Below are 27,086 nucleotides of genomic sequence, written 5' to 3'. Positions count from 1 at the left end.
CTGCACTACCAAATATGGCATTGCTCGAATCAAACTTACTAAAAATAGTAAGTTCACCACTGAGACCCTCAAATCACCCTATCAGCTCACAAGGGTCACTATAATGAACTGACTTGATCATTTGTAGAAACTCGCCAAAAAATGGGGATACTATAGTCATCCCTCTCCGAGATTGCTTGTCCTCAAGCAATAAGGCATCACAATGAAACCTCCACCAGGATCCCATAAGAAGCAAGTGATATCCCTGTCAACATTGAACCAACTGCATGCCAATAACATCATCAGAACAAATAACATGACTGGTAACATAGCACCCAACACCTACGCTGATGATATAGAAGTTAGGGCATCACTAAAAGACAAGTCCATAGAAGATCTCAACACACTCTCCTTCACTGTACCTACCCAATCATCTTACAAACAATCCAACTTAGACACAAACCAACTCTGCACCTAATGCAAGTCCTAAACATTTGAGTCAAATATCAGACTATAAACACTCATCATTGTATATACTCCACTACCACTATAACCACCTCATCCTCATCTTGCTGTGATGACTCTCCCTCAACAATATCAGTATAAACCCACATGCCACGATTTGTTGCTTCCTTCGATCTCAATGCACAAGTATGACCTTTAGAGAAAGACCCTTTGCATCAAAAGCAAAATAGTCTCCTCCTTGGATCCTCTGTGGATGTATCATCAAACTTCCCCGCTGACTTCCCTTTTTCCTCAACAACTAGCCAGGGCTCCTTATCAACAGGCAAAGGAACAAAAGATTTCAAAGCAACCTTGCTTTGAGAAGATGACTCTATGTCTCGTGCCTTCCTCGTCGCCTCCTGTAAAGAAGATGGGTCCAATGACATCACCCATCCACGGAGTGGCTCAATTAGTCCCTCCATAAATAACATCACTCGTATGCACTTTGATATGTTGTAGACCATAATTGAGAGTCTATGAAACTCACCAATATATCCCCCTAATCTACTAGACTATCTCAGCTAAGCCAACTCTTTAAAGTACACCTTTGGATCCTTCCTATCAAACTTCTCGATCAAACGATCGACAAAATCCTAATAGGAAGTGATCTAATTATGCCGCAAGGAAACTAACCCATGGTACCTCTAGTCATGGGCAGCTCTATCCAAATGTAGCACTCCAAATTTGATATCGTCCACCTCAAACATAGGACACAGGGCCAAATAAGTGTTGAGCTTATGGATCCAAGCTCAAGCTATAACTCTCCCACTACCATCAAAGTGCTCCAACATCATGTTACTGGTAACCTCTCTCAAATCAATCTGTCGAGGCCTCTGTCTCTTAGGTGTCGGCCTCACCCTGGAATGCTTCTGCTTCTACGTCAGGAACCTATCAAAATTCAAATGGTTCTTTATTGCCTGCAGTAAACCATCCCACTCCACAAAGTGTGCCACTGCGTCGTTAACAAAAGGAGCGACCTTAGGCTCAACATTGACTGCATCCACCCTAGGTCACAGAAACGTGGGCCTCTATGGCCTATCATATGTGCCAATTTTTCTGCTAGCTAACTTGCCTCAATCTTGAACTCGAACCCAACCTCCATCTCTCTATCTATCGCCATCTTGGGATCTATCATCAACTTGAGATCTATGAGAACCAATAGAAACATCTTGAGCCCTCTCCCTACTTCATTCTCAAGGGAGTGCTATTTGTTGCAGTGTCCGAAAGTTGTTGCAACACAACTGCTATTTGCTTTTGTCCTCCAAGCCAAGTCCCAATATGTAGCCTAAACCTCTTTATCTATCTCAGAACCTGTGACAGCATCCTTGTACTCGGTACCAACAGAACCACTTGGACTACCTGCCCCACCATCACCCAAATGTACCAAACTGAATCTCATGATCGTCATCTCTAGGTGGAGAAGTATGACCTCTACGAGTATAGTGATTACCAAATCTCCTGTCACCTTCCATAACTACTAAATGCCAAACATAATCAAATGCTAATAACTCCTGAACAAATCATTTATCACATAATTCTGAGCCCAATTATCGCAGGTTCGCAGGAAATTGCTTTGATACCACAGTAAGAACCCCAAAAGGTTCTAACTCCAACAACATTAAATTACTTTACTTTTTAGATGTTTGACATTTTGTCAAACACTTCGCATGCATCTTCTATCTTACTGTCATTTAATTTCAGATTGTATTTGGTTGCTCGATATGATGCCAAATGTGATTTAAATGCTTTCAAATGGTCACTAAGATGTCTAGGCAATTAACTGTAGTGCAATTGCAATTCTTTTGACTTTTAGAGTGCATATAGATGTCAAGCACAAGGTAAATATGCACCTACAACAACTAGACATTTGAAAGCTAAATATCATGTGACAACTCTTGATATTCAACTCCTTGTGACTCCATGGATGTTAGAATTTAATGCAATTGATTACAAACTGAAATGTCAATAAGCCAAGGACTTGCAATTATAAATTTGCAATTAGGTGCTTCACAATTAGGGAAATTACAATAAGATTGAAGTGAACTTGATTGGGATTGCACAGACCAGACTTGGCAGTGATCTTACTTTATCCCAAACGCAGATCCTCACAAATGCTAGAGTTGGCGTTATTGCTCTATCTCCGATGCCCAAAACATGATGATGCAGCACCAATTTTACATTATCTTAGGCATTGTTTTTTGTAGGTAAACAACGTCTATTTGCAGCAGCTAAACCTGTGATAGAACTTGATGCTTGGTGCCACACTCAGGAATAATCCAACAACAAATACCAGATGCAAAATGTGTAATAATGCTAGCAGCAACTAACCTTCCCAACCAACATAGTATGGAAGATGCCCAAAATAATTTCTAGAATTCAACTACCAAACCCTCTTTACCTCAACAACAAATCACTTCTCAACCACAGTAGCAACAGTAGAGAAGACAATTATTAATCTCAAATTTTAATTCACAATACCTCAGCTATGAATTAAACGCAAAACCTAGCTCCAAACCCTTGTACCTCAACAAGGGACTTGAATTCACCAAACTCATAAACCCTCACAAAGAGACAAATAAAATCAAATAGACAATTGGATGCTTCATTTTCTTCATGAAACCATCGTTTGTAATCCACTTGGCTTCACCAACACACCATTAATTAGAAGCTTTCATTATATTCTTTTTTAATAAATAACTTTCCTAGCACATGGCTTCATGAAGACGCTTTTCACTTAACGAGGCTTCAACTTTTAGATTTAACAACTCCTTGCACTTTTATATTTAATACTTGACTTAGGCTTATAACTAATTAAATAAATGGCCCCTTCCAATGATGACTCAACCCTCAACTTAAGTGAAATTATAAAGTTAGATTATAACTTTATAATAAGCCATTTAATGATTTAATAATAATTTGGCCACTAAAATAATAAAAACTCCCAAATACTTATCCTTTAAGTATGTCATTTGAAATTGGAGTTACACTTATTATTTCCCCATGTGACCAAATGCACTTTCCTAAAATAGAAAGGGTCCCTCTCAATCAACACTCAACTTGCCATAAATAACAAGCACAAGAAACTACGCCCAAATGAAGACCAAATTGGAGCATACTAAATTGTGAAGAAGACAAGGCCCTCCCATAGCCAAGCCTCTGCCTCAGAAGACCCTCTATCCACAATAATTAGCCCACAGGGATCACAATAGTAGGCTCATCTCTCGAACTCTGATGCTGGCAAAAATGGGGACATTACATTTAATTTGTAAATTTAACTTCATTTGGCCTGGCCCTATTGCTCTCCATGAATGAATTTTCAAGAATTGAAAACCTTTCATGGAATCTGATGTCGACGTTTTTTCTTTACTATGATATCCCCTTTTTATGTAGTGTTGTTCCATGAGCATTTTACCTATTTCCACTTTTTTCTGTAAGCAAATGAAAATTCCCACTAGCATTTTGTTCCATGAGCATTTTACCTGTTTCCACTTTTTTCTGTAAGCAAATGAAAATTCCCGCTAGCATTTATCAATCTCTTGGCTTGAATAGTAACAGTTAAAGAGAGTTGGGATCAATCTTTGTAGGATTTAATGATGTAATGCCTGCCCTATGTTAGCAACCTATACTATTTGGTTCTGCTTGGGAAGATTGCATCTCTCACATACATATAAGGCTGCCAAATACTATGCTCCAAACATCAAGAGTCATAGCATCCAAAGACTTCATCAATGAAATGCTTGTCAATACCAAAATCTTCCCTGCATTGCTTTGTTGCTACCAAATCATTTACTTGTTTCACCCAACCTAATGAACAAGTATTAGGATGGCCATTCACTTCCAAACCCTACTTATCTATAAATTCATTATAAATCAGCATTGCTTGAGAACAATAATAAAAAATGCATCAACCTTAGCTTTTCTAATTTGGATTTCAATGCTAAAAACTGAAACATACCCTACTAATTCTGCCTTAAATTTTTCAGTTTTTGATTCAACGACATTTTGTCAAACAGTTGGTGTGCAAAGTCTGGTTTGAAATTTTCTGAGTTCTTGTTCAGATGTTAAAATGCTTCTCTACCAAACAAATGACAATATGATATGAAGAATAGCAAGGACAAATATCTTGGCACTTGAACACTACTACAAATATGCAATGTAAAGAGTTCTTATGGACTGATCATGAATGTCACATACACTTATCCTCTATTCAAGATATACAAACTTCATAGAGCTGTGTACAAAAGGTGACTGAATTTATAATGCAATGACTGTTACACAGTGACTGAATATGCAAACCCCTTTACAATTATGACACCCATACATTGATCTAACTATTATAATCGGGTGTAGAAGAACTTGGAAATGATACGATTGCTGTTGATCGAAATTTGATGATGAATGTCCAGTTTAGCAACCCCCGAACTGTCCTTGGTGCAGGTCCGTACTCTGTCCAGGAGCAGGCCGTACAGTACAGCACTGTATGGAAAAAAATATATTAATTTTTGCTGCAACAATGGTTGCCGAAAATGACCTGTTCTGAAACGCCCAGGCTCTAGCAATGCAATAAAGTCGGAAGCATGTGATTTGGACCAGGAATGATGGACTTATGACCTCCAATGTGCTTCCAGGCAGACTCGCGAATTCACCAGTTTGGTACCAAATTTGTAAATGAATGTTGTCCTCAAAACGATGCTGACCAGGCACTACCCCAAACCAGTTCAGTGAATCTCAAGACCATTTATTTCAATGGCATCAAGATTTCCAGCTTGAAGGGATTTTGTCCTTCAAACTATTGAGAAATAACCTCCAAAATATTATCCAATTTCTTTGATATTTCCAAGCCTGCCGAAAGAGAGCTATCCTCTTTCTTTTAATCCTTCCTCACTAGAACTATGCTTCCATCTTGCCAATGTGGGATATTATTTTTTCCCTTTTACAAAAGCCCATATACGTACTCTAAAGGGAGATCTTGATTTTTAATAAAGTGACTTTATGAAACATTATAATATTTAATTAAAATAGTCACTTTATTGTTATAACTTCAAACATTAAAATAATATACCAAATAAACTCAGAATCCCACATATAATAGCTCATCGGAAAGAGCTCAACAAAATGCATCACATCCTGTCACTGAAAATTGAAGGCACTGCATCCCTTGTTGGCTTACTAAAAATAGTAAGTCTTTCTGAAAACCCAACAAACGAACTCCATTTGGCATGTAATTAAATTTGTCTAGGCCAAATAACCTCAGGATCCCTTTTGAAGTCCTGGTTAGCCCTCGGGACCATAAAAGAACGGGCTAATGACAACATACATCCAGACTGGCTAAGTGGGGACATTGCAAAAACTCTCATGAATTCATTTTTCTCTAGGGCTTCGTTACTGTCCAAACATATCTCTTCGTGGACTAAGGTAAAAACCAATTTCTCATTCATTTTGGAATCACAGTCTCTATCTTTTCCTTGTAAAGAAGGCATAGCTTTCTTACTCTTCTTGTTTTTCCAGGGAGCCAACTCTGGGTGCCAATTCCAGCAAAATTCATTGGTGTGATCATTAAGATCACATTGCCAACAATGGTTTCTAGTTTGTATTTAAAGCATTATGTGTACCTTTCTATTTTCCCTTTTCCTTGGGCTTAAAATTCCCATTTTGTTTCTAATTGTTTTTGCTGATTTGAAGGAAACTTTTATCTTGTCCAATTCAAGCCAATGCTCTTGGGTCAAGTGCTCAAGATTGGCCTATATATTTTATGAATACATCCTAATCCATAATACTTTGTTGCATGCAAACTACATTCTAGCAAAAACCATTTGTAGGTTTGGACATTTTGAACTTTTTTTGTCTCAGGTGTAGCCAATCAATATATACAACCTTTTCATAAAAATCGGATGACATTGTTTCCAATTGAAAGTTTTAAATTCAGCTCATCTAGTTATTAGTGGTAAGTTTTCAAGAGTAATAGACGAGCTCTCAGACCTTATTAAAACATGACCTCCTAGCTTTAATCTTACAAAAAATGACCTGTTTTATATTTAGAGAGTTTGAGCAAGGTGATGGCCAAGTTGTTTAGCTTATGTTTTAACATTTAACTACAAATGGATGAATTTCTATTTGACCTATGCTTTGGAAGGAGGTGAACCTTAGGAGGAATAAAGTTGCTCTTCTTTGAGTTCACGAGTCTTCAACTCTCCTAGTTTTTTCATCTGTTACAACTTAAACTTCCCAATGAGCACCTCCAAGGTTTTCCCTATTTTGTCAAGCTTTTCTATAGGTTGAGTGATTTTACCACATCGTTTTCAGTTTGCTGAATGTGCAGTTGAGTGTTTTGCGCCACCATTGTTTCCAGTTCCGAGTAGCTATTTCTTATTGCAAAATAACTGAATAACTTTAGTCTTTTTCCTTATGCATTACATGATCAGTGATGGGAAAAAGACCGCAAACTGAAAATTACCAACACCTCACATAAAATTACATGAAAGTCAATAAACTTAGCTTTGGTACCAATGTAATCTATGAATATTTTTGATATTCCATCGCTTGTCTTATTAAAATCAATTAATGACTTGACTAATCTACTTGATATTCTTAAAAGGAAACTGCCTAAAAACAGTCCTAAGGATCCTGACATGAAGCTGTTTAGGGAAAAACAGTATTAAGGAAGGTTTTAAATAGTGAAAAGAGAATACACATAGCATGATAATGAAAAGAAAACACAAGAATTGACCTAGAGAAACTTAGCATGGGTGAAAAATCTAGAAGAATGAAGTTATACCTCCTCTACCCACTATCTCCTTTGCTAACTACAAAGTTTGTTCCCTATTTGAAGGCATTTGTGAACACCATACAAGATGAATTGATGAACTGTCATGAGCCCTAATTAGGTATTTACAGTACAAATATATTGCTCAAATGATTTGCTCAAACATTGTTAATTCCTTAAATTATGTTTGGAATAATGATATTAGCTAATCAATATTAATAATAACCAAATCAATAATATTTAATTATTAATACTATTTATCAATACCAACAGTATTACTAATATATAATATTAGTAATTAATCTAACCCATAATTAATCTTTGTATTTAAGAAATTTAAAATAGTAATAATATTATACTAATAATATAACGATAAGATTATACAAACAGCTGATAATATCGTTGGAAAATATGAAGGAATAAATATTGGTTATTATATCACATTGTGAGAGTTTGAATCCTTCGGGATTCAACAGTTTGTAAGTCACAAACAATCATATCTGAGGATGCAGCAATACATAAAGATTAATTGGCTACTATAGTATTACCAGAAAAATAGCAACGTAAGAACTAATGAGAATGACGGCTAAAAGGTTAATAATGATATTGATAAGCATCACAAAAGAGGTTATTCCAGGCAGCAATATTTATAAGTACTGAAAATATTGATGGATAGATTGTAATCTGAATAGGCCAGGAGCATATAACGATCCATAATATATTACAAGACATGATTATTTTGATTGATCGAGTTAGAGAAAAGAGGATAGAATTGACACACTGTTAATATACATTAATCATATCTGATAAAAAACCATATGTATTACCAGCTTGAAGTCGAAAAACTATTGAACAATAGTAACAGCAATACCTTAACTTGGTCGTCATTAAGTGATTTATAAATAGATGAAACAATATCGATTAGTCAGATATTTGGCATCAAATAACACAAATTGATTAGGAGTTGGTTGTTGTTTACGTGTAAGGGATTTGTTAGGAAACATAATACCATTTTTGGTTAAGCCTAAACACAAAGCGGTTCATATAACTAATTATTAAGAGACTGGTGACCAGTATCAATTAAGAACAGATGCACATCGATTTATGTTATGATGAGATACAATCTCTTATGAAGGGTTTCAATCCTTTCTAATAGAAGATATAAGAAGACGTCCTCCACCATTCAATTCATCATCAACGAGGAAGATTAATCAAGCAATGATATAAATGAATTTTGGGAATAAATGTTAAATATCTGCTATTCTATGCAAGATATCAGCAAATGAGTCTATATCTGTTGACTGGCAAGCATTGGGTAACATCAAGGATATACTGTACTGACTATGATTTAATACTGCTTTACAAAAGGATATATCTGAATCCAAGAATTGATAAGCAACCCTTAGAGGGTCTAATAAATATCATATCTATCTATTTATAAGAATAATATCAGAATTATATATATATATATATATTACACACACACACTCAAGACCTATTACTATTTTAATTTGAGAAGGGAGGAAAATGATGTTTCCAAAGAGGGACTTGTATAAATCCAAGCAATGGCTATCTGCCCAAGATAGAGTAGGGATCAGTGACCTTGAGCACCTTGCAGGCACAGTCCCAAGATAGGCTAAGAGTTTGAATCTCTAAACTTTGAGGGAGCCCATTGCAGTTGGTCTCGAGTCTCCTTGGTTGCATGCCTAATCCTTCCTTCATTGAGTTGAAGTCATAATAAGGTGGGTATGGATGATAATAATTTGTACAAATAACTTAAATCTAATAAGAGGAATAACTAATCCTACCAGGGGACATAACAATCCAAACCCTATTTTAAAAATATAGGATAAATTAAATAAAATCCCAAAATGGGACTTACATGAACAAATACATAAAGATTATTTCAATTTGCTACCATTCTCTAGCATTTCCAATTATGTTTCAACTCCAGCAAGAACTCTTGCAAATATGTAGAACATACAGTCCATACATCTGAATGGAACCCCTTCTTTAAGTCATAGAGGGGATAACATAGACGAATCAATTATGACATAGGCTAAGGGTTTGGATCTATAAACTTTGAGGGAGCCCATTGCAGTTGGTCTCTATTTACCTTGGTTTGCATGCCTAGTCCTCCCTTCATTGAGTTGAAGTAGTAATAAGGTGGGTATGGATGATAATAATTTGTACAAATAACTTAAATCTAATAAGATGAATAACTACACTATTAGGGGACATAAAAATCCAAACCCCAATTGAGAAATACAGGATAAGTTAGGTAAAGTCCCAACATGGGACATTACATGAACAAATACATAAAGATTATTTGCTATCATTCTCTAGCATTTCCAATTATGTTTCAACTCCAACGAAATTACCAAACTCTTGCAAATATGTAGAACATGCAATCCATACATCTGAATGGAACCTCTTCTCCAAGTCATAGAGGGGTAACATAGAGAATCGATTATGAGATTGTTTCCAAAATAAGTGTCCATGTTCCTACAAGCCTAATAGTCACACTACAAATGACTACCTCCTTTTTGGCTGTAGCTCTGTCTAATTGTTAGATGTGTAACATTTTCCATTAGGGTTGAACATGTCCCCTACAGACCGTTTGATACTGATACATTCATTTTTGTTTGAAGCAATCAAAGTTGCCTCATTTTTACACTATGTTTTCCCAAATTTTTGGGACGAGGATGGTAGGACGGGTTTCCAGGACGGCAAATTTTTTTGGTGAATTTGGGGACGGGGGGATAGCAAATGGGGATGGCTATATATATAGTGAAATTTTAAAATATACACTGAAAATTGCAAATATACATGTCATTCATATGAAACTAAGCACAAAGCATGTCATTTAAACATTATAGAACTGTAACATACACCATTTGAATGCCATCTAGGAAATAATAACCGATTTCAATACTTAATTGTCAATATGCATATCAATATGTGAAAAAAAAATTTAAATATAAGTTTAGCAATGAACAATAGCATAAAAATATGGAAATCTAGATATGCCCAAAGGCTAGAGGGCTGTCATAAAATTTTATCATCATGTTCAAGTTCAACATAGAAAACAAAATATACAAAAATGAAGTAAACTGCTGCTCAAGCTCTTGGAAGCAAAAAAATCACCTCTTCCTACAAAATAAAAACCCCAGCCAGCTGCAACACACTCCAACTTCACAGGCAAAATTAAACAAATGACAAAAAAACCACTGTGGTCCTTTTTGACCTTTTAGGGCATTCAGAGTGTTAGAGCCCATTGGACGACCATGTAAGGGCAAACAAAATAAAGCTTTTTGTTTTAAAATTATTTTTTAAGCTTCACAAAAAATAGGGACGACTGGCCATCCTTGGTACGGTTAGGGGACTTTTGGATGTCCCTTTCTGTATTGGGGACAGCAAGTATTCCCCCTTTTCTTTCCCAGAAGTCCCCGAGTTTCAGAGACGTCCCCTGGTGATTTGCAAATTTTGGGGATGGCTGGGGGACGTTCCCTACCCAACCCCCGTCCTCGGGACGTCCTCGTCTCAGAAACATGGGTTTTTTGGCTGGAGACGCGTCCTCGAGGTACATAGTTTTTACATGCAAAGTCCTCTGGGTGTCCAAATCACTAGATGGCCTTCGTCCATGTCTTAGACCTCAATTTCTCCTCTAAACTATTTGTTGATTATATTCCTTAGGAAATGAAGCTTATCTTTATTCTATTTGATCAAGAAGCCTTCAAGGAAGTCATTTAGCAAGGATGTTAGACTTTCAAACCAACATTATGAGCAAGGTCAATCACTTTGGGGCAGAATTATTGGGTGTCTGCTGCCTTCACAACATGGTCATTTGCAATGGGGTGAGGAAATGGCCTAATTTAGGACGTATCACTTGCAAAACCTACAACGAACAAAGTGTAGTGGATTACGTCATTTGCTCTCATAATTACACCTCAAAGATATTGGAGTTTGAGATAGAGGAATGCCCACTTGGCCTAAACTTGGACCACAATCCTATTTCTCTCAAGCTGGCCACTCACATAAAAGATCAACAAAATGTTCGACAAGTGTACAAGGAAAGAAAAGATCCTTTGGCTGGTAGGATCCTAATGACACAAGAAAATCAAGAAATTTTCAGAAACTCTCTCAGTAGGATATCTACTTATCAACAAAAGAACTCAAATACTACCACACAACATCATGTGGACAAAGATAACCTCGTTCTGATTATCAACAAGGCTCTTGAGTAATGTAAAAGATCTAAGCCCAAAAGAGGCACTAAGAATACATTTTCGGCTAACCCGTGGTTTGATGATGAATGCAAGAGAGCAGAAGGCAAAATGAGAGGACAAAAGGATAACGAAAAAAAAAAGGAGTATATCAAGTTGCTAAGACGGACAAAAGAACAATATGTGATCTTAAGAAGACTTGAGCTGATTAAGCTTGGGAAAAACGACGCCAAAAAGTTTTGGAATGAGCTCAGACAGAAAAAGAAGCAGTCAGAGAATAACATAACCAGAACACAATGGCTGGAGTATGCCAAAGCGCTCTATGGACGCAAGCAAGAGGAACATGATACCCCAGTAACTATGCACACGGAAGATCTATTCAGCATTGATGATATCATCGAAGGCATAAGGAGGTTAGCAACAGGTAAAGTGATGGACATTGACGGGCTTCAAGCTGAATATTTAAAATGGGGGGCTGATTTGCTTGCACCTCATATCAACCGCATCTTTAACAACGCTAATGAGGAGAGCTTCCCCCAAAACTGGACAATCAATGCAGTCTCGATCTACAAAAGCGGAGACACAAACAACCCCTCTAACTATCAAACCATCATGATTAACTGTCTTCTTGGTAAGCTATTTGGAAGCATGGTAGAAACAAGCTGAAACTGAGGAAGAAAGAGCAAAGGGACAATCGGGCTTTAGACCGAAACACTCCACTATTGATCACAGGGGGACTCTTAGATACTTAGTTGAGAAAATATGGGACACCCCAGGGGATGAAGCTTTTTGCTATTTTGTGGACTTCAAAAAAGCCTTCAACACAATACCTCGTCACAAACTTTGGAAAAAAATGGAAGAGCTGGGAATACCTATGGTGCTAAGGACAATAGTACACAGATTATATGAGCTGGTTAAGGCCAAAATCAGAACTACGGATGAACTATTGGAATGCTTTGGCAGTGACATAGGGGTCAAACAAGGATGCTCGCTATCCCCAACTTTGTTTGGGCTCTACATTGACAAGTTGGAAGCATGGTTAGATAGAACCAATGATGAGGGGGTTCAGCTAGCTAGTTATGTAATAAAACTATTATTATATGCGAGTGACCTCATCATTATCACCAAGACAACTGATGGTTTGAGAGAGCACTTGAAGGCGTTAGAAAGCTTTTGCCAAGAGGTGGTTATGGAAGTTAACACCAGCAAAACCAAACTTATGATCTTCTCATTGAAAAGAAACAAAAGACCCCCAAACACTTTTCTCTTTAAGGGTAACCCTTTAGAGATTGTGAGTGAATACAAGTACTTGGGAATAGACTTCCAGAACAAACTCAGTTGGGAAACATGCAGATCCAAGAGGATTCAAGGAGGCTGGAAGGCGTTGTATTCTTTACAGAATAAGTGTAGGAATGCGGTACTCTGGGATTAGAAGACAAAGAAAATATTATTTGGGTTGCTTGTCACACTGGTGATCTTGTATGGATGCGAAATTTGGGGCAGCAGCTTGTCAGATCAGAAATGGAGACAAGTAGAAAGAATACAAAAGCACCTTATCATCAACAGCCTTAAAATCAAAACCTCGGTGCCTTACGAGATATTATTAGCTGAAGCGGGTGCCTTCCCTTTGGAAGTTGTTGCAATGGTCCGACCGTTATGCTACTTAAAGAAAACATAGAGCATGGGAAATCATCGCTGGCCTAAGCTAGTCACTGAAGAAAAGTTAGAAAGAAGAAAAAACACATGGATGAAGCAAAACAATAAATGGATGCAAAAATGGGACGTCAACATTCATAGTTGCTCGGATGGTACGGAAGAAATCAAGAAGTTTGTTCTCGAAAGATTCCGAAACATCACGTGGACAAGGTGCATGGGGAGGAAATTTTTTCACTATATTAAGGTATTTAACCCCATTGCATGTCATGAGGAAAAGGGGTATCTAGGTGCGACCATTAAGTGGAAAGCCAAAATGCTTATAGCCCAGCTTAGAACTAGCTCCCATCAACTAAGATGCAAAATGGGTAGATGGAAAGTGCCAAAAGAAGAATGGGAAGATAGGACATGCCTATTTTGTGACACGGGGGCAATTGAGACAGAACATCACTTTGTCACGGACTGCCCGGCGTACAGCAACATCAGATCCGAATACTCAAAGATGCTAGAAAATAACAGTACGGGCCACCTCTTCGAGGAAAAGCAGCTAAATAAGACCGCAAACCTGATCATCAAAATACACCGAAGAAGAGAAGAACTAGTCAAAGGACTACAGATGGATTAGGCTAGTTGTTAGCAGGCGGGTCCCATAGGCTGCTTTGGCCTCATGGATGTTATTTAAATCCTTCATTCATTCATACAATCATAGGAATTTTGGGCTGTAATCAATATCTCCTCCATGATCTGTGTTCATTCTACAGATTTGTGTATTCTAACATTCTTTTTCAATGGCAATCTTTGAGACAGAGATGTGCTCCCATGCTATGAAATTATAGAGTGCTTGGCTGGAACAGCTGTGGCAGAATTATTTTCACTTTAATAAATACTTCAATAACAACATTCTAAAATGAGATTGTGGTATAATTTTCAACTGTGAATATTTAACAGTAGATTTCTTTCAGTGTCAAATGTATTACCTCTTTCAGTTATACGGAGAATAAAGTGCCTTGACATTGTCAATTCATACATAAATGGGGATGGATTAATGACATAAGCTCTCCTTTGTGTACTGCTACTGGGGTACTCTTGTCCTTTTAGTCTCATTCTATGGTTCATGGTTTTTCTTTGCTTTGGCAATGACGGCCTTCTAGTTTTCCTTCCCAACAACTTCAAGTTACAGGGATATGCATAAACAAATAGATTTCTCAGTTATTGACCTTTGGTGCTTATTTATAGGGGATTATCCTACTTCATCCTAGGATTTCCCAACCCAGCCCTCTCAGTCTTGGACATCATAAGGTTTTGCATTGCTGCACTCATGGTGGTGGATGATTTTGTTGTTGGTTTAAGTTTAAACTGGTTTGAGCATTGTTATAGATGTATGATAGTGTTGGTTTGTATAATTGGTCTCTGTTTTTTGTATTCATCTTATTTGTAATGCTTAATTATAAGTTCTTGCATGGCTATTTGGATTCATGATTGCGTCATGGTTTAACTGCTACTTACTTCGTCTAGCCATTTTTGCATATTCACATGCGCATTGTTACAGTATGGTGCTGTTTGTCATTCATGGACATTGAAATAATGAATAATATCATGTCAACTGGTACTGTTTGTCATTCATGGACATTGAAATAATTAATAATATCATGTCAACAACCCTCTGGACCTGTAATTGATCATGTAACTTGTTTCATGTTTATTCCACATGCGACTTGATAGAATTGGGTGAATGCTTGTGGTGCTATCTGTTGGTAAACAAGCCTCTGCAATTCAGAAGTGGCTGTTGACGTTTAGGTGAACCAAGTCATGGCGGGTACCCTTATGTTTTATTAGTCTTTTCAAAATTTCTTAATGTATAATATTTTTTTCAACTGTTTTCTGGTTTACCTTTTGTTTTCCTCTGTACATGGAAGGCATGTGTTAAATAATGATACAATTTTTCAATTTCATGTTTTTGTATCAAGCAAATAGTTGATGCCAAGATAATGTTCAGGATCATATTGATCTTACCAACTTTTATTGCTGTAATCAAGTTTTCCTGAAGATCAGTTATAATTCGTCAATTGAGGTTGTGTTAGCTAGTGTTTGACTTTGACCTGATGCTGGTGTAATATATTTGATGTCAAGTGTCTAAAAATTTATTAATAGAAAGAAACACTGCAAAAGTAAAAGTTCCAGTATAACATCAGTCTGAAACTCTTACAATGTTATGCATAGCTTTTATATTACGTATATGTATGCTTTACAAGACATGCTTAATTATCTTCTTAGTCACCATGCAAAAAATTTCAAGTGCCATTAAGTTAAAAGTTTTTGTGTTTTAACAGTGTTAAGATTACTGCATTCTAACAGAATTTTTATCCTGAGCGGCTTGGGAAACTTCTTATGATTCATGTCCCATACATATTTTGGGCAGCATGGAAGATGGTGTATCCGTTTATTGACAAAGTGACCAAGCAAAAGGTACTATTGTCTCTCGCTATTCCCATGTTCACATTCAGCTGCTTGAGTTTGTTATCTTCTTGAATTTGAGTGTTTCCACGCAAAAATTTTATTATGGGGAAAGGAGAATTTGGAAGCTTTCCTTTTTTAGTGGAGCAACTACTGTTTATTATTTAAGACTTGAAAATAAGCTGAGAAAGAAAAGAGGGGCTGGAAATAAGTAGTAACTGCATATTTTCCCCTCCTTTTTAATATTTGCCCCCAATTTTTCTTTCCAAATTTTAAGTGCACAAATTATTATTTTTCTTTATGGATAGATTAATATGGTGCTTTCGGGGCCACAACTGCATAATGATGTTCTAGAAAGCTACATTTGTAGAGAGCCCATCTTGGGTAGAACCAGACCACCTACTTCTGCGCCTTCAGCTCAAGATGAGCCCATAACAAAATGGGTCACTGTACATTATATATATTATATATTCACATACTTAACCAGCCACCCTCCCACTTGTATCTATACACGCCAGTAGTACAAAAGTGTCTCACAGAAAATCCCAGACAGTGGAAATCAAAACCAAATTACTGTGACCTTCACTGTCAAAATTGCATGTCAAACCAAAGCATTTGACCACCTTCACTTGGCCTCATTTCCCGTCACAGCATCCTCCTCATCCACATCTTCCACCAAATTGTTTTCCCACTAATGATCCTTGGCCTCCACTCCTTCCATGCAACCTGTTAAGAAATTAATGCCAATTTCGTCCTCTTTCTGCTGTGCTTGAACATCCATTTCGACCCCCCAAACTACAAAGTTCTGCAGCAGGTTGTCATCCCTCACAGCTCACCCTCAATCTTTCATTATCAAAGATGTCCCATGTGAGTGCCCAAGTAGGTGAGGCATTATGAATTAAAATGATTGAGCACCTCCAACCTGCCACTTTATCAGTTATGTGATTGTTTGCACTTTGATGCCAACGTCAACTACCACCCTAGCCACCTTCGCTATCTCGTTCTCCTCTTGATAAACATGTGAGACTATGAATTCTTTAAAAATTTGTTTTCTTCCAAAATCTGGCCCAAAACTTTTGCCAACTTCCAACTTGGCATTTGGTGTGCCATGATAGCATTGACAACAATTTGGGAGTCGCTTTCCAGATGGAACTGATTGCTCCATAATGCTTTACCCACTCTCACCCCCAAAAGGGAAGCATGGAATTTCGGCTCATTGTTGAATGGGATCCGAAGTCTGGCCCCAACAATCTGAATGAAACGTCCCTCACTATTTCTTACTACACATCCCGTGTTGACTATACCGGGATTGCTATAGGAAGCCCCATCGAAGTTCCTCTTCAGCCACTCATCATCCAGGGATTGCCATTTCACACCCTTTCGTAGATTGAAAGGCAAATCAGCTTGCTTGGCCCCACAAATAGGGGGAACACTGAGTCATCATTGTTTGATTGTCTCAAGTAGAAAATTTTCTCTTCTTTAGGATTTGGTTTCTTGCAGCACTATTTAATAGTTTCAAACTTTCAACTGTTCTTGTCTCAATCTTCTTCAATAGTCAGTCTTCGTCATCTCCTTGTCATGGAAAATCCTTTGATTCCATTCCTCCCACAACTCCCAAATAATGATGGATGGAGTACACTCCCAAATCAAAAGACCACTTCTTTATGTAAAATAGGCTAAGCATTAAACATGGCCCAAACCTCCTTGCATTGTGAAATTTGATACCCAAGATTAAACAAAACCTTCTTCAGCAGTATTCCATTGTGATACAATTCAAAAGAAAATGGTTTTCCATATCCTCAACTTTTTTATAGAGGGAACATCTATCGAGATCAGCGATACCAATCTTTTTTAACCTATCCTTGGTGAAGATTCTACCTTGCAATGTGTTGATGTGTGTATTGTAATTTGTGACACTTGCCAAAATAGAATAAAGTACCAAGCATTCTATCCTTTCTTGATTAAGAAAACCTTAAAATGTTGAACAGTATGACAGTGTGTGATCAAATAAGGCAACCCCATGGTTAACATTGCAAACATACAACTTTGTGTTAGATATAGTATCAGCGAATTGATGCAATATTGTTGGTAACACGTAAAAGGGAGGGGACTTATGCTATTATCTGTGGGCTTGATCAACTCTTTCCTTCAAAGTGGATGGAACTTGAATCAAACTGACTTGAACTTTAAATAAAAGATAAAAATGATAGGGTCTAGAGAAGCCTAATTTACTTATAACACCTAAGGACTATGATTAATGGATAACACTGGCAAATAGATCCTTAAACTAAGGTTTGCTTCACCATGAGGTAACAACTACACACAACTTGATGGTAACAATGGTTTTTCATGTTGTAGCGTTCATCCAAATACCCAATACTGGTGCAATCCAAATGAACATCCACGATCAAACTAGTGCTTAAGTGCGTTCAAGAATAACCATGCACTGCAGTGCAATCAGCAATCTACAAATTGTACGAACCAAAGAGTTAATATATTCTGCATTTCTCCATTAAAATCAATGTAGTTTTACGAAAACTTGAGAAGTACAAACCAAGCAAAATGTTGAAACAACACACAAAGATCCATCATATCTTCAATGAAAATCGTATATTAATTTCAACATGGTCTAGGCAACAGTATCTGATCTCCTCCTCCTGTCTCTACCTCTACTTGCTTTAAGCTCTCTTCTGCAATCTGCTTCTAATGACTTTACAAATGAGAAGGCCAAGCCTTCTATAGACCTCCAAATTAGAAATGAAGCAAATTGGGGTAGTTATGACTACCACCTACATACATTTAATGTTTTCCAATCAGAAAAGTACAAGTCTTTAAATACATATCCTTTTAACAATGAAGCGATGATAAAATTGGTCACAATATTACATTATTTGCCTTCCACATGTCTAGTTGTTTGATGAACTTAGACATGTTGATCTTGAAATTGCTTGATTGGCTGAAAATGAGTAGGTGCTAGCTCAACATGTATAACTTGTAATCTTGCATACTTCATCACAAAGAAGAGATATCTCTTTATACATTTTATCTTTCTAACTTTGATTAACTCTTCTGATACTATCTACTTCTTGTGAACAATTGTAATGGTTCATATTCCCAAATTGCTTCATCTTTGTGAATGACCCTCATCCTTGGAATTCTTGCTCATCTTCTTCTTTGATGACTTGAAATTGTTGACCTTCGTGTTTTTGAGTCCTTCAACCTGATCTAGAATTTCCTAGGGAAATCCAAGTTTGTTGTGGTCTTCCCGATTTGTAGAGAAATCCACTTCCTTGTATCTCTAGATCTTTAATTCCTTTCCTTAAGCTTGTCTTCATTCCTCCTCTGTGCACTTCCTTGATTACTTGATTTGCGAATTCCTTGAGCTAATCCTTTTTATCTTTCTTGATCAAGATCATCCCATGCATTAATTTCTGCAAAAAAGGAAGAATACCTTGGATCAATGAAATGCAATTTTGAAGAACCTAAAAATATTTTCATAACAAAACAATTCTTGAAGTAGGTCTTAAAACTCTGATCTTAAATTGGATTTGCTTTTTAGATTTGGAAATGGATTATAAAGAAATCTGATTCTACTCCCTTCTCAATCTGGAAATCGATTTAGAAACCCGTATAAATGCTTGATCCAGGTCTGGAAATGCATAGTCTAATGGAATTTGTCTTCTTCGTGATCTTGGTTTGGACCCTTTATGATCTGATTCTCTGGAATTGCTTTTGAATTCTGATTTAATTTTGCTTGAATCTGACTTTCCTGATGGAGGCTGCTGGATATAGCTGGGAATTTGTCCCAATATTTTATTTAAATTTGCAATTAATGAGGAATTTGTCCTTTGCATCTGATTTTTGCATCTCAATCTGAATTTGATTCACCTTATTTCTGGAAATTTTGCCATGTCTGCTGGTAATTTCTGATCTGACTTTGCATCTCTTGCTTTTGCCCTCATTTACTTGAATGTGCATCTTTATTTTTGGATTTCTGCTGGAGTTTGCTTGGAATCGGCTGGATAATTCATTAGGATCTGCTTTAATTCTGATTTCCATCCATATAACTTCACATGTCTTGATTTTGAATTGCTCCTGAATTAGGAAATTTACCCTTGATCTGATAATTTTCCTTGAATGTGCTCTCAAATTCATCCTTTAAAAGGCAATTCTGATTAAGGTTGCATTGGCTCTGCTGGTCTTGTTCGCCTTCAATCAGATCTGAATGATTTTGAATGTGCTTCTCAAAACTCAATTTTCCCCTTGAAATTGCAGACCTATTAAGTATGCATTTGAAACTTGAATTCCCTTAATGTCAAGTCATTCCTCTTCATGTATGCTTTGGGCTGGAATTGTTAACATCATGCTACTTTTTAGCTGGAAATTTCAGCATCATGGTACCTTTTAACTGAAAATTTCAATGTCACAGTGCTTTTTAGCTGGAGATACTCACGTCATGGTGCTTTTTAGCTGGAAATTTCAAAGGCATGGTGCCTTTTAGCTGGAAATGCTAATGATATGTAGCTTTTTAGCAGTAAATGAAAGGAAAAAAATTGATTTTGAGCTAGAATTCTAAGGATTATTTCATTTTTATTGGAGTTCTCTTGAATTTTTTCATTTTTCAACTAAGGGTGTTCAGAATTTTCCTTTTTTTACCCTTTCAAGTTTGGAATTTTTTTCCTCTTCAGTAGGCATTTTTTTGAAGTACTGAGTTTTCATTTCTTTTTTACATCACAACCTTCATAACATTTCGACAACATGTTGCAACATTTTCACAACATTATGCAACTTTCACACTTCTTGAAATCTTCATGATTGATCAAGGTTTTCCACATTTTAGTTCCGAATCTCATACTTCAAACATGGATTTCCAAAATAACCATCATCTCAACTTATGTAAGTATTGAAGGGGATCTTGACCTAGAGGCAAATTTCCTAAAGACAAACCTACTCAAGCTTGGATGTTGTCACTCCGATTCAAACCTTGGAAAGTTTCTTCATTCCACACCTCACCTATTCCCAAAAATGTTGCCAAGATAAGGACAACTAAATAAAAAAGTAAGCTAGAAAGCAAAATGAAGAGGTCCCATTTGCAATGGGGTGTATCTATCTAGTATTTACAACACCAGTGCCAATTCTTTAAATCTTCCAGAACATTTAAAGAAGAAAAGATCATTTTGCTCGCACTCAAAACCTTAAAATAATTCTTTCCAACCTATAAATCAATTAAGAAACATACTTAAAAGGGAAGATAGCATAAATCGCATCAAAACACATTGACTTTGACCACCCAAGTGTGTGCAAATGTATTCATTTCATCTCAAAAGACCATTGAGACTACTAAAATCCATTGTGACAAGATATGCTAATATTCTTACTTCAAAAGCATCTTGGATATTGCCCCATTGCTAGTCAGACATCCATAGCTTTGACGAGGTTATCGCTATGATTCCCACAAACATCGCTCTACTCCCAGCCAAATGTTTATAGCCCTGATAGTGATATTCACAAATTCAGAAAGCCAAATACTTTGATATTTCTTTTCATTTCATTTTTTCTCAACTCTGTTCGTTTGATACTACTTTTCTAATATTCTCACACTCAGCATTTTGGCTCATATGCAGTGAACCTCACAGTAGGTTTTTGAATTACAATGGTGCTGAAGCAGTAGCCATGTCTTCTAAGAAACCTCAATGACTTAGTGAATTAATTGGGTGCAAAAATTATAGTAATCGAAAGACTTGGTGTCAAGACACAATGGATGATTTCCTTCTAGGTCAAGGACAAAGCCTTACCAACTGATAAAGTTGGAGAAGAATAACCTCAGATTCTAAAGCACTTTACAAATAATTATACACGAAATAAACTGAACATGGAATAGTTGTTCCCATGTATGCTGAGACAACTACACCTTTCTCACTAATAAGGAGCCCACTAAGAAAATTAAAAGTAAGCAACAGAAAAATAATAAACTAAACTGGAATCATCTGACTAGGCAAACCTGAAGCAAACTAAAATTAACTACTAAAACTTCTTGAGTCAGACCTACTCTAACTACGTACAAAATACTTGTGCTAACAAAACTGAAAAATCCCAAATATATACAAGACTTTACGTGATTTCTCAAAACGTTCAACAGTTGCATGGCATTATTCAAGGTTCGAAGTCCCACAAATTTGTACTTACAGAACTTTTTTACCAATTCACATTCATATTCAGGAAAGATGTCATGCAAAATCAACTATTCAGGCAATTTATTAGGTCCATGATTTATCCACACACAAGTTGTCTTTCCTAATTTTTCATAATCAAATTGATAACCCTCAAAACTAGTAGTAAGGAAAGAAACAACCTGGCATGTTTCGTCTTTGAATGGGAAATTCTTGTATGCTGTCCTTGGATAGAAATTCTTGTTCACCATCCACAACTTCAGTAGGTCGAAGTTGATATATCATTCAACTATTCTATAGTGAGCAATGCAGGTTCAAACTTGAACTCAGGTATATGGAATATTTATCCTAGTTCTCTACCTTCATGTTGAGTAAGTTTAGGCCATGCATCCTTGGGAAGCTCTGAAAGTATATCCTTAAAAACTAAGGCTTCTTTGGTAGGTTGATCTTCAAATACTTCCCAAAGCTTTTCCTCGAACACAATCTCCAGTTGCAGCACCAATTCAAATTGTTCGACAGTCTTTACTTAGGTTGCAATAACGTGTTCTTCATGCTCTAACACTTCCAAACTCTGATCTTCACTTGCTATGATTTCATTTGATGGAGGGTCTTCTATTGTTCTCTCTTGATTTCTAGCTCAACACATTCTTCTTTTGATGCAATGCATGAAAAGGCAATTTGATCATTAGGCTCAACCTCTTGTAACTCATTTCATTCACCATCAGATGTTGTAATGCATTCCTTTGATGACTTTGATAATCCAAACTGGCACTTGAGTTGCTTGATGACATCTTGGCATGATGGATAAGTGAATTCTGAATGCAACAAATTGTATATTCTACACCAATAAGGAAGCAAAACATTTTCTGGACATCTGTCTTTCTCAATGCTTAATCCCTTCTTTATCATCTCCTTGAATCTGAAGACTTTGAGTCTGATCTTACAAGAACCAAGTAATGCCCCCATCCTTTTTCAAGTCAACCAAGTGCTCTAATTTTGTGAAGTCTTTGAGAGACAAAATCACAAATAGATGGATCCAGTTTGGCATTTTGACCATCATGATAACATTGTGAAGTATGCCAAAGAGGGAAGGTAGTCGATGGAATATTCAAGGAAGAAACCAAACTGCCAAAAGTCATGGACAAAACTTATATCGATCAATAATCAATTACGATGAAGTACCCAATGCCATGAAGTGGCAAGACTAATATTGGATATCAATGCCAAACATTATCAATGGGTACAAAAATTACATTGTCACCCTAAAATGGATAGCAAGTTAAAGTGGACCATCTTGACAGCGGAAGGGAATATGTGTCTCTATCATCCACAAGAAGATACCGACACAACTACACATATCCGTCATGAGTTAATGAGTATCTTATGAATGACTTATTTATTATTAACCTTAGGCAGTATCAAATTGAAGAAAGTTACAATGGAAGTGACAATACCATAACTAGCAATCAGAAGATTAGCAAGCGAGGTATGGTAGCAATTTAGCAATTCAGCGGGGTCCAACTTTGGAAACCATGAAGAGGCAACATCATTGACACAAAAAGCAGCAACGTTAAAAAAATCATTGATATCACTACCGCATGAGTTATGAGTAACCACAAACATTAATTATGTTAGTCGATAAATGATATTTTTATCATTTACTAATCTTAAGTGATATCCATTGACTGTAATTGAAAAGATCAGGGGTGATTTTTTGTGTCAACTCAGTAAATCATTAAGTATTGATTCAATAAAGAAGATCCATTAGTTGTCAGCAAACACCAGTTATAAGATAGGTCCAATTAAAAGTGCAAGTCAATCGATTACAAGCAGATGTCAATCTGTGTGTGTTATGCAAATTAGTCTGATTATGAAAGGTGTGATTTAACAAAGGAACATAGAGGAAGAGACTGGAAACATTTGGTTCATTGCATCTCTTCATTAAATAAAGACAGTGCAAGACGAAATTCCCATCAATCATGGAATTATCATATATCGGATTAAAGCTTATTCTTTACTAATCAATTTTTATTCGTTTGGTTGAAAACTTGATCCGGTTGCAAGCAATGAACTATCTATCAGAGATGGCACGATCTGCAGGTATACATATTCATGTTAAAAACAGCAACCTTGTTGCTATAACCAATATCATCATCTCATTGTCGCTTATACAGACCAATATATCAAATATAGCAACATCTTTGTGATTGTCTAAGCATATCGACCTATCAGGCTCATCACCACATTGACCATTGCATAGTTAGCAGATATATCAGACACAACATTACTGGAAGGAAGTTCATTGCATACTTTATACTGCTATATTAGAGAGAACCAAACTATACATCTGCAGATTAGAATATAATCCTTGGACACAGCAGTGATTCTTATTGTAAGATTGGCAGACTATACATATTATAAGATAAAATTAAGTATTATCAAAACACACATACACATACTTAATCATCTTGCATATTCTAAGTGTCATATTAGAGAAAGCAGTGAAATACTTAATCATCTTGCATATTCTAAGTGTCATATTAGAGAAAGCAGTGATTTATCAATTAATCTTATATATTAACACTCCTAAGAATTAGCATTGATCATCATTTACAATGTTAAGTAAGAATATTATCAAATTAGTCTTTTGCAATTGAGTTTGCATGGTAATCGTCCCTATTTCCTAAGTTAGCCAAAAAGGGTATTTTACACACCACTGTTTTATGTCCTTGCTTTATTCTTTTTAACTTTTTATGCTTGTTAATTTGCAAATCTTGAACACTTGCATTGTCCATTGGTAGAAATGCTGATTTTCTTCCTTAACAATATCAAGATATCTAATTTATACCCTTTATGTTAGATTTTCAGCGATCTTTTCCGATCTAAAATATAAATGCTCATGTTCATAGTGATGCATATATGACATACAGTAAAAATTATATAAGCAGAGACTCTTGATTTTGCAAGTAACCATTCCTATGAATCATGAGGATGGCCTATTCAAGTTCTACAAAAATTAGTTTGGGAAGCATATAGATATTGCAGTTCTAAGATACAGTGTTTATTAATAAAAACAGGACAAGTATGCATATCTAATGTGATTTTGAATTTATCATTTTATTTGCAAGAATTCTTTTTCTAAAACGCAATGTGAACACAATTTAGATTATTTTGAGAATTGTGTAGATAAATTGCCTCTAATGTTCGAATCGGGCTGCAGATTATTTTTGTTGAAAAGAAGCATCTTAAGGAAACTTTATTGAGTGATATTGAGGAAAGTCAACTTCCCGAAATCTATGGAGGGAAATTGCCTTTAGTACCAGCACAAGATTGTATTATAAATAGCAGTTCCCCTGCTATGTTGAGTAACGGTGATGATGGATTTAAATAGCAATAGCCACACCAAAATAAATTAGCTTTTCTTTCATTATTGTACTGTATGTTTTAATCTTTTATTACAATATTGTACTACATTGTCTTCAATCCTTAAAGTTTTAAATAGTGCAAGATATGCACCAGAGCTAATCAAACATTGAAATCACCTTTCTAGGGATTTTCCAGTAACATTTAGCTCACAATATCAACATAATCTGACCAGTGATCAGCATGTGTTCTAACTTACTCTTTTTGCCAAAATGATCGGAACCTAGAATAAATTAGTGTTTGTTAATAACATTTTAGGTTGTCTTTTTAAAAAAGAGATGTTTAGTTTCTTAGATCAAGGATGTGGTACTTGCACCCTAGTTGAAAAAAACTACTGGTCATATTGAACCATGGATCTCCATTCCATTAGGAAATGATAAATATAAGACATTTACATGATTTACAGAAATTTTGCTACAGGAAATAATGGTATTGCATTAAACCAAACTTCAATACAGATTTGTGTGAAATCTCTTTTGGGTTAGCATCCATGTGAAGTTAAAGCTCAATGGTTGTATACTTCGTAGCAGCAAAAAGTCTATCTAGGAAATAAATGGGTAAAACTATGGAAAAAGTTGGGTTAGAATTAAGGCTAGGGAAAATCAGAAAATAACTAAAAATCAGAAAGTTATTTTTTGACACAATGTTTTTCTAGAAAATTGTGATCCAAAGATTTTTTTAGTTAAAGTTTGTATCATCAATTTTATGCAAAAATCTAGCTAGGTGGAGCAGGAATGCAGGCATTCACGCAAAGTAGGAATGTAGACGTTGAGATTTGGTGACCCGAGAAACTGGAGGTAGGGGTCAGGATAAAACCACAAACAGAAATAACAATTACATGCAAATATAAACAATATTAGAAAATAATAGATCACATAAAAGAGAACACAAGACACCAAGATATAACGTGGTTCACCAAATCCCTGGGCTACATCCACCAAACAACAAGTCCAATATTATTACGATTCAGTGATTATAACCTGATTACAATCTGTAATCCTTTACAGCTCAATACTCTCGCAAGAAGCAATTTTCGCATCACTCACACTGAAACAATCCTCAACTCTAAGCCCTTTTATACAAGTATTTTTGTTGCTCTAGGGTTGAAATTAGTTACAACATGTCGGCCATAAAATGTCGATATAGTAGCCCAGAACCCTGCCGAGGAATTATGGAGTATGTACAGTACTTCCCTGATCAGTCACCACAATCTAACAATCTCCCACTTGGGGACTGATCAGGCTCCACACTAAACAACAATCTCCCACATGGAGACTAATCATGTAGCTATGCCGCTACTTCATGAGGCTCCCACTGGATCAAACCACCTTAGACTCTGTTGTTCTTTTATTCATGTTCAGTCTAGAAGACCAATCGAAGTTGAAGAGGAGTTCAACTTCTCCCTTGTTACTACCTTTGTAAACATATTTGCTGGATTTTTCATCTATATGTATCTTGTCCAGCTTTAACTATCCATCATCCAAAGCTGACCGAATGAAATGTTACTGCAACTATATGTGTATTGTCTTTGAATGCAGAGCAAAATTCTTCGCAAGATGAATGACACTCTGACTATTTGTAAACAAATAATTATCCCTCTAAGGGTGTCCCAATTCTTCCAAGAAGAACTAAAGTCATATCATCTCCTTGGTTGTCTTTGTAGCAGCAACATACTCTGCCTTTGTAGTGGATAAAACGTTCACTTTCTATAATCTAAAAACTCAGCTCATTGCTACCCTACCAACAGTAAATACATAATTTGTAGTACTCCGCCTGGTATCAATATCCTTTGCCAAATTTGAGTCAACATATCCCTATAATCAGTAGTAGAGTCCCCAAAGTGTAGACACTTACTAGATGCGCCTCTCAAATATTTAAGAATCCATTTGACTGCATTACAATGCTCAATTCCTA

General features: G+C 36.2%; 1 protein-coding gene across 2 annotated transcripts in view; it reads left to right on the top strand.

Moving 5' to 3' along the window:
- LOC149539224 (uncharacterized) overlaps positions 1 to 25,370 on the top strand; it is a 48,817-nt gene extending 23,447 nt beyond the window's left edge. For both annotated transcript variants that reach the window (XM_089800558.1, XM_089800559.1), the window contains exons 5-6: positions 15,481 to 15,591; positions 24,970 to 25,370. In XM_089800558.1, coding sequence (XP_089656684.1) covers positions 15,481 to 15,591; positions 24,970 to 25,140 — 282 coding nt within the window. In that variant the 3' untranslated portion in view covers positions 25,141 to 25,370. The remainder of the gene's footprint in view (positions 1 to 15,480; positions 15,592 to 24,969) is intronic.
- The last annotated feature ends 1,716 nt before the right edge of the window (positions 25,371 to 27,086 follow it).

Source organism: Cupressus sempervirens, chromosome 9, assembly GCF_028749045.1.
Source record: "Cupressus sempervirens isolate cs-2001-9-10 chromosome 9, ASM2874904v1, whole genome shotgun sequence".
In the NCBI taxonomy this organism is placed as follows: domain Eukaryota; kingdom Viridiplantae; phylum Streptophyta; class Pinopsida; order Cupressales; family Cupressaceae; genus Cupressus; species Cupressus sempervirens.
This window is presented reverse-complemented; position numbering and strand designations above follow the sequence as displayed.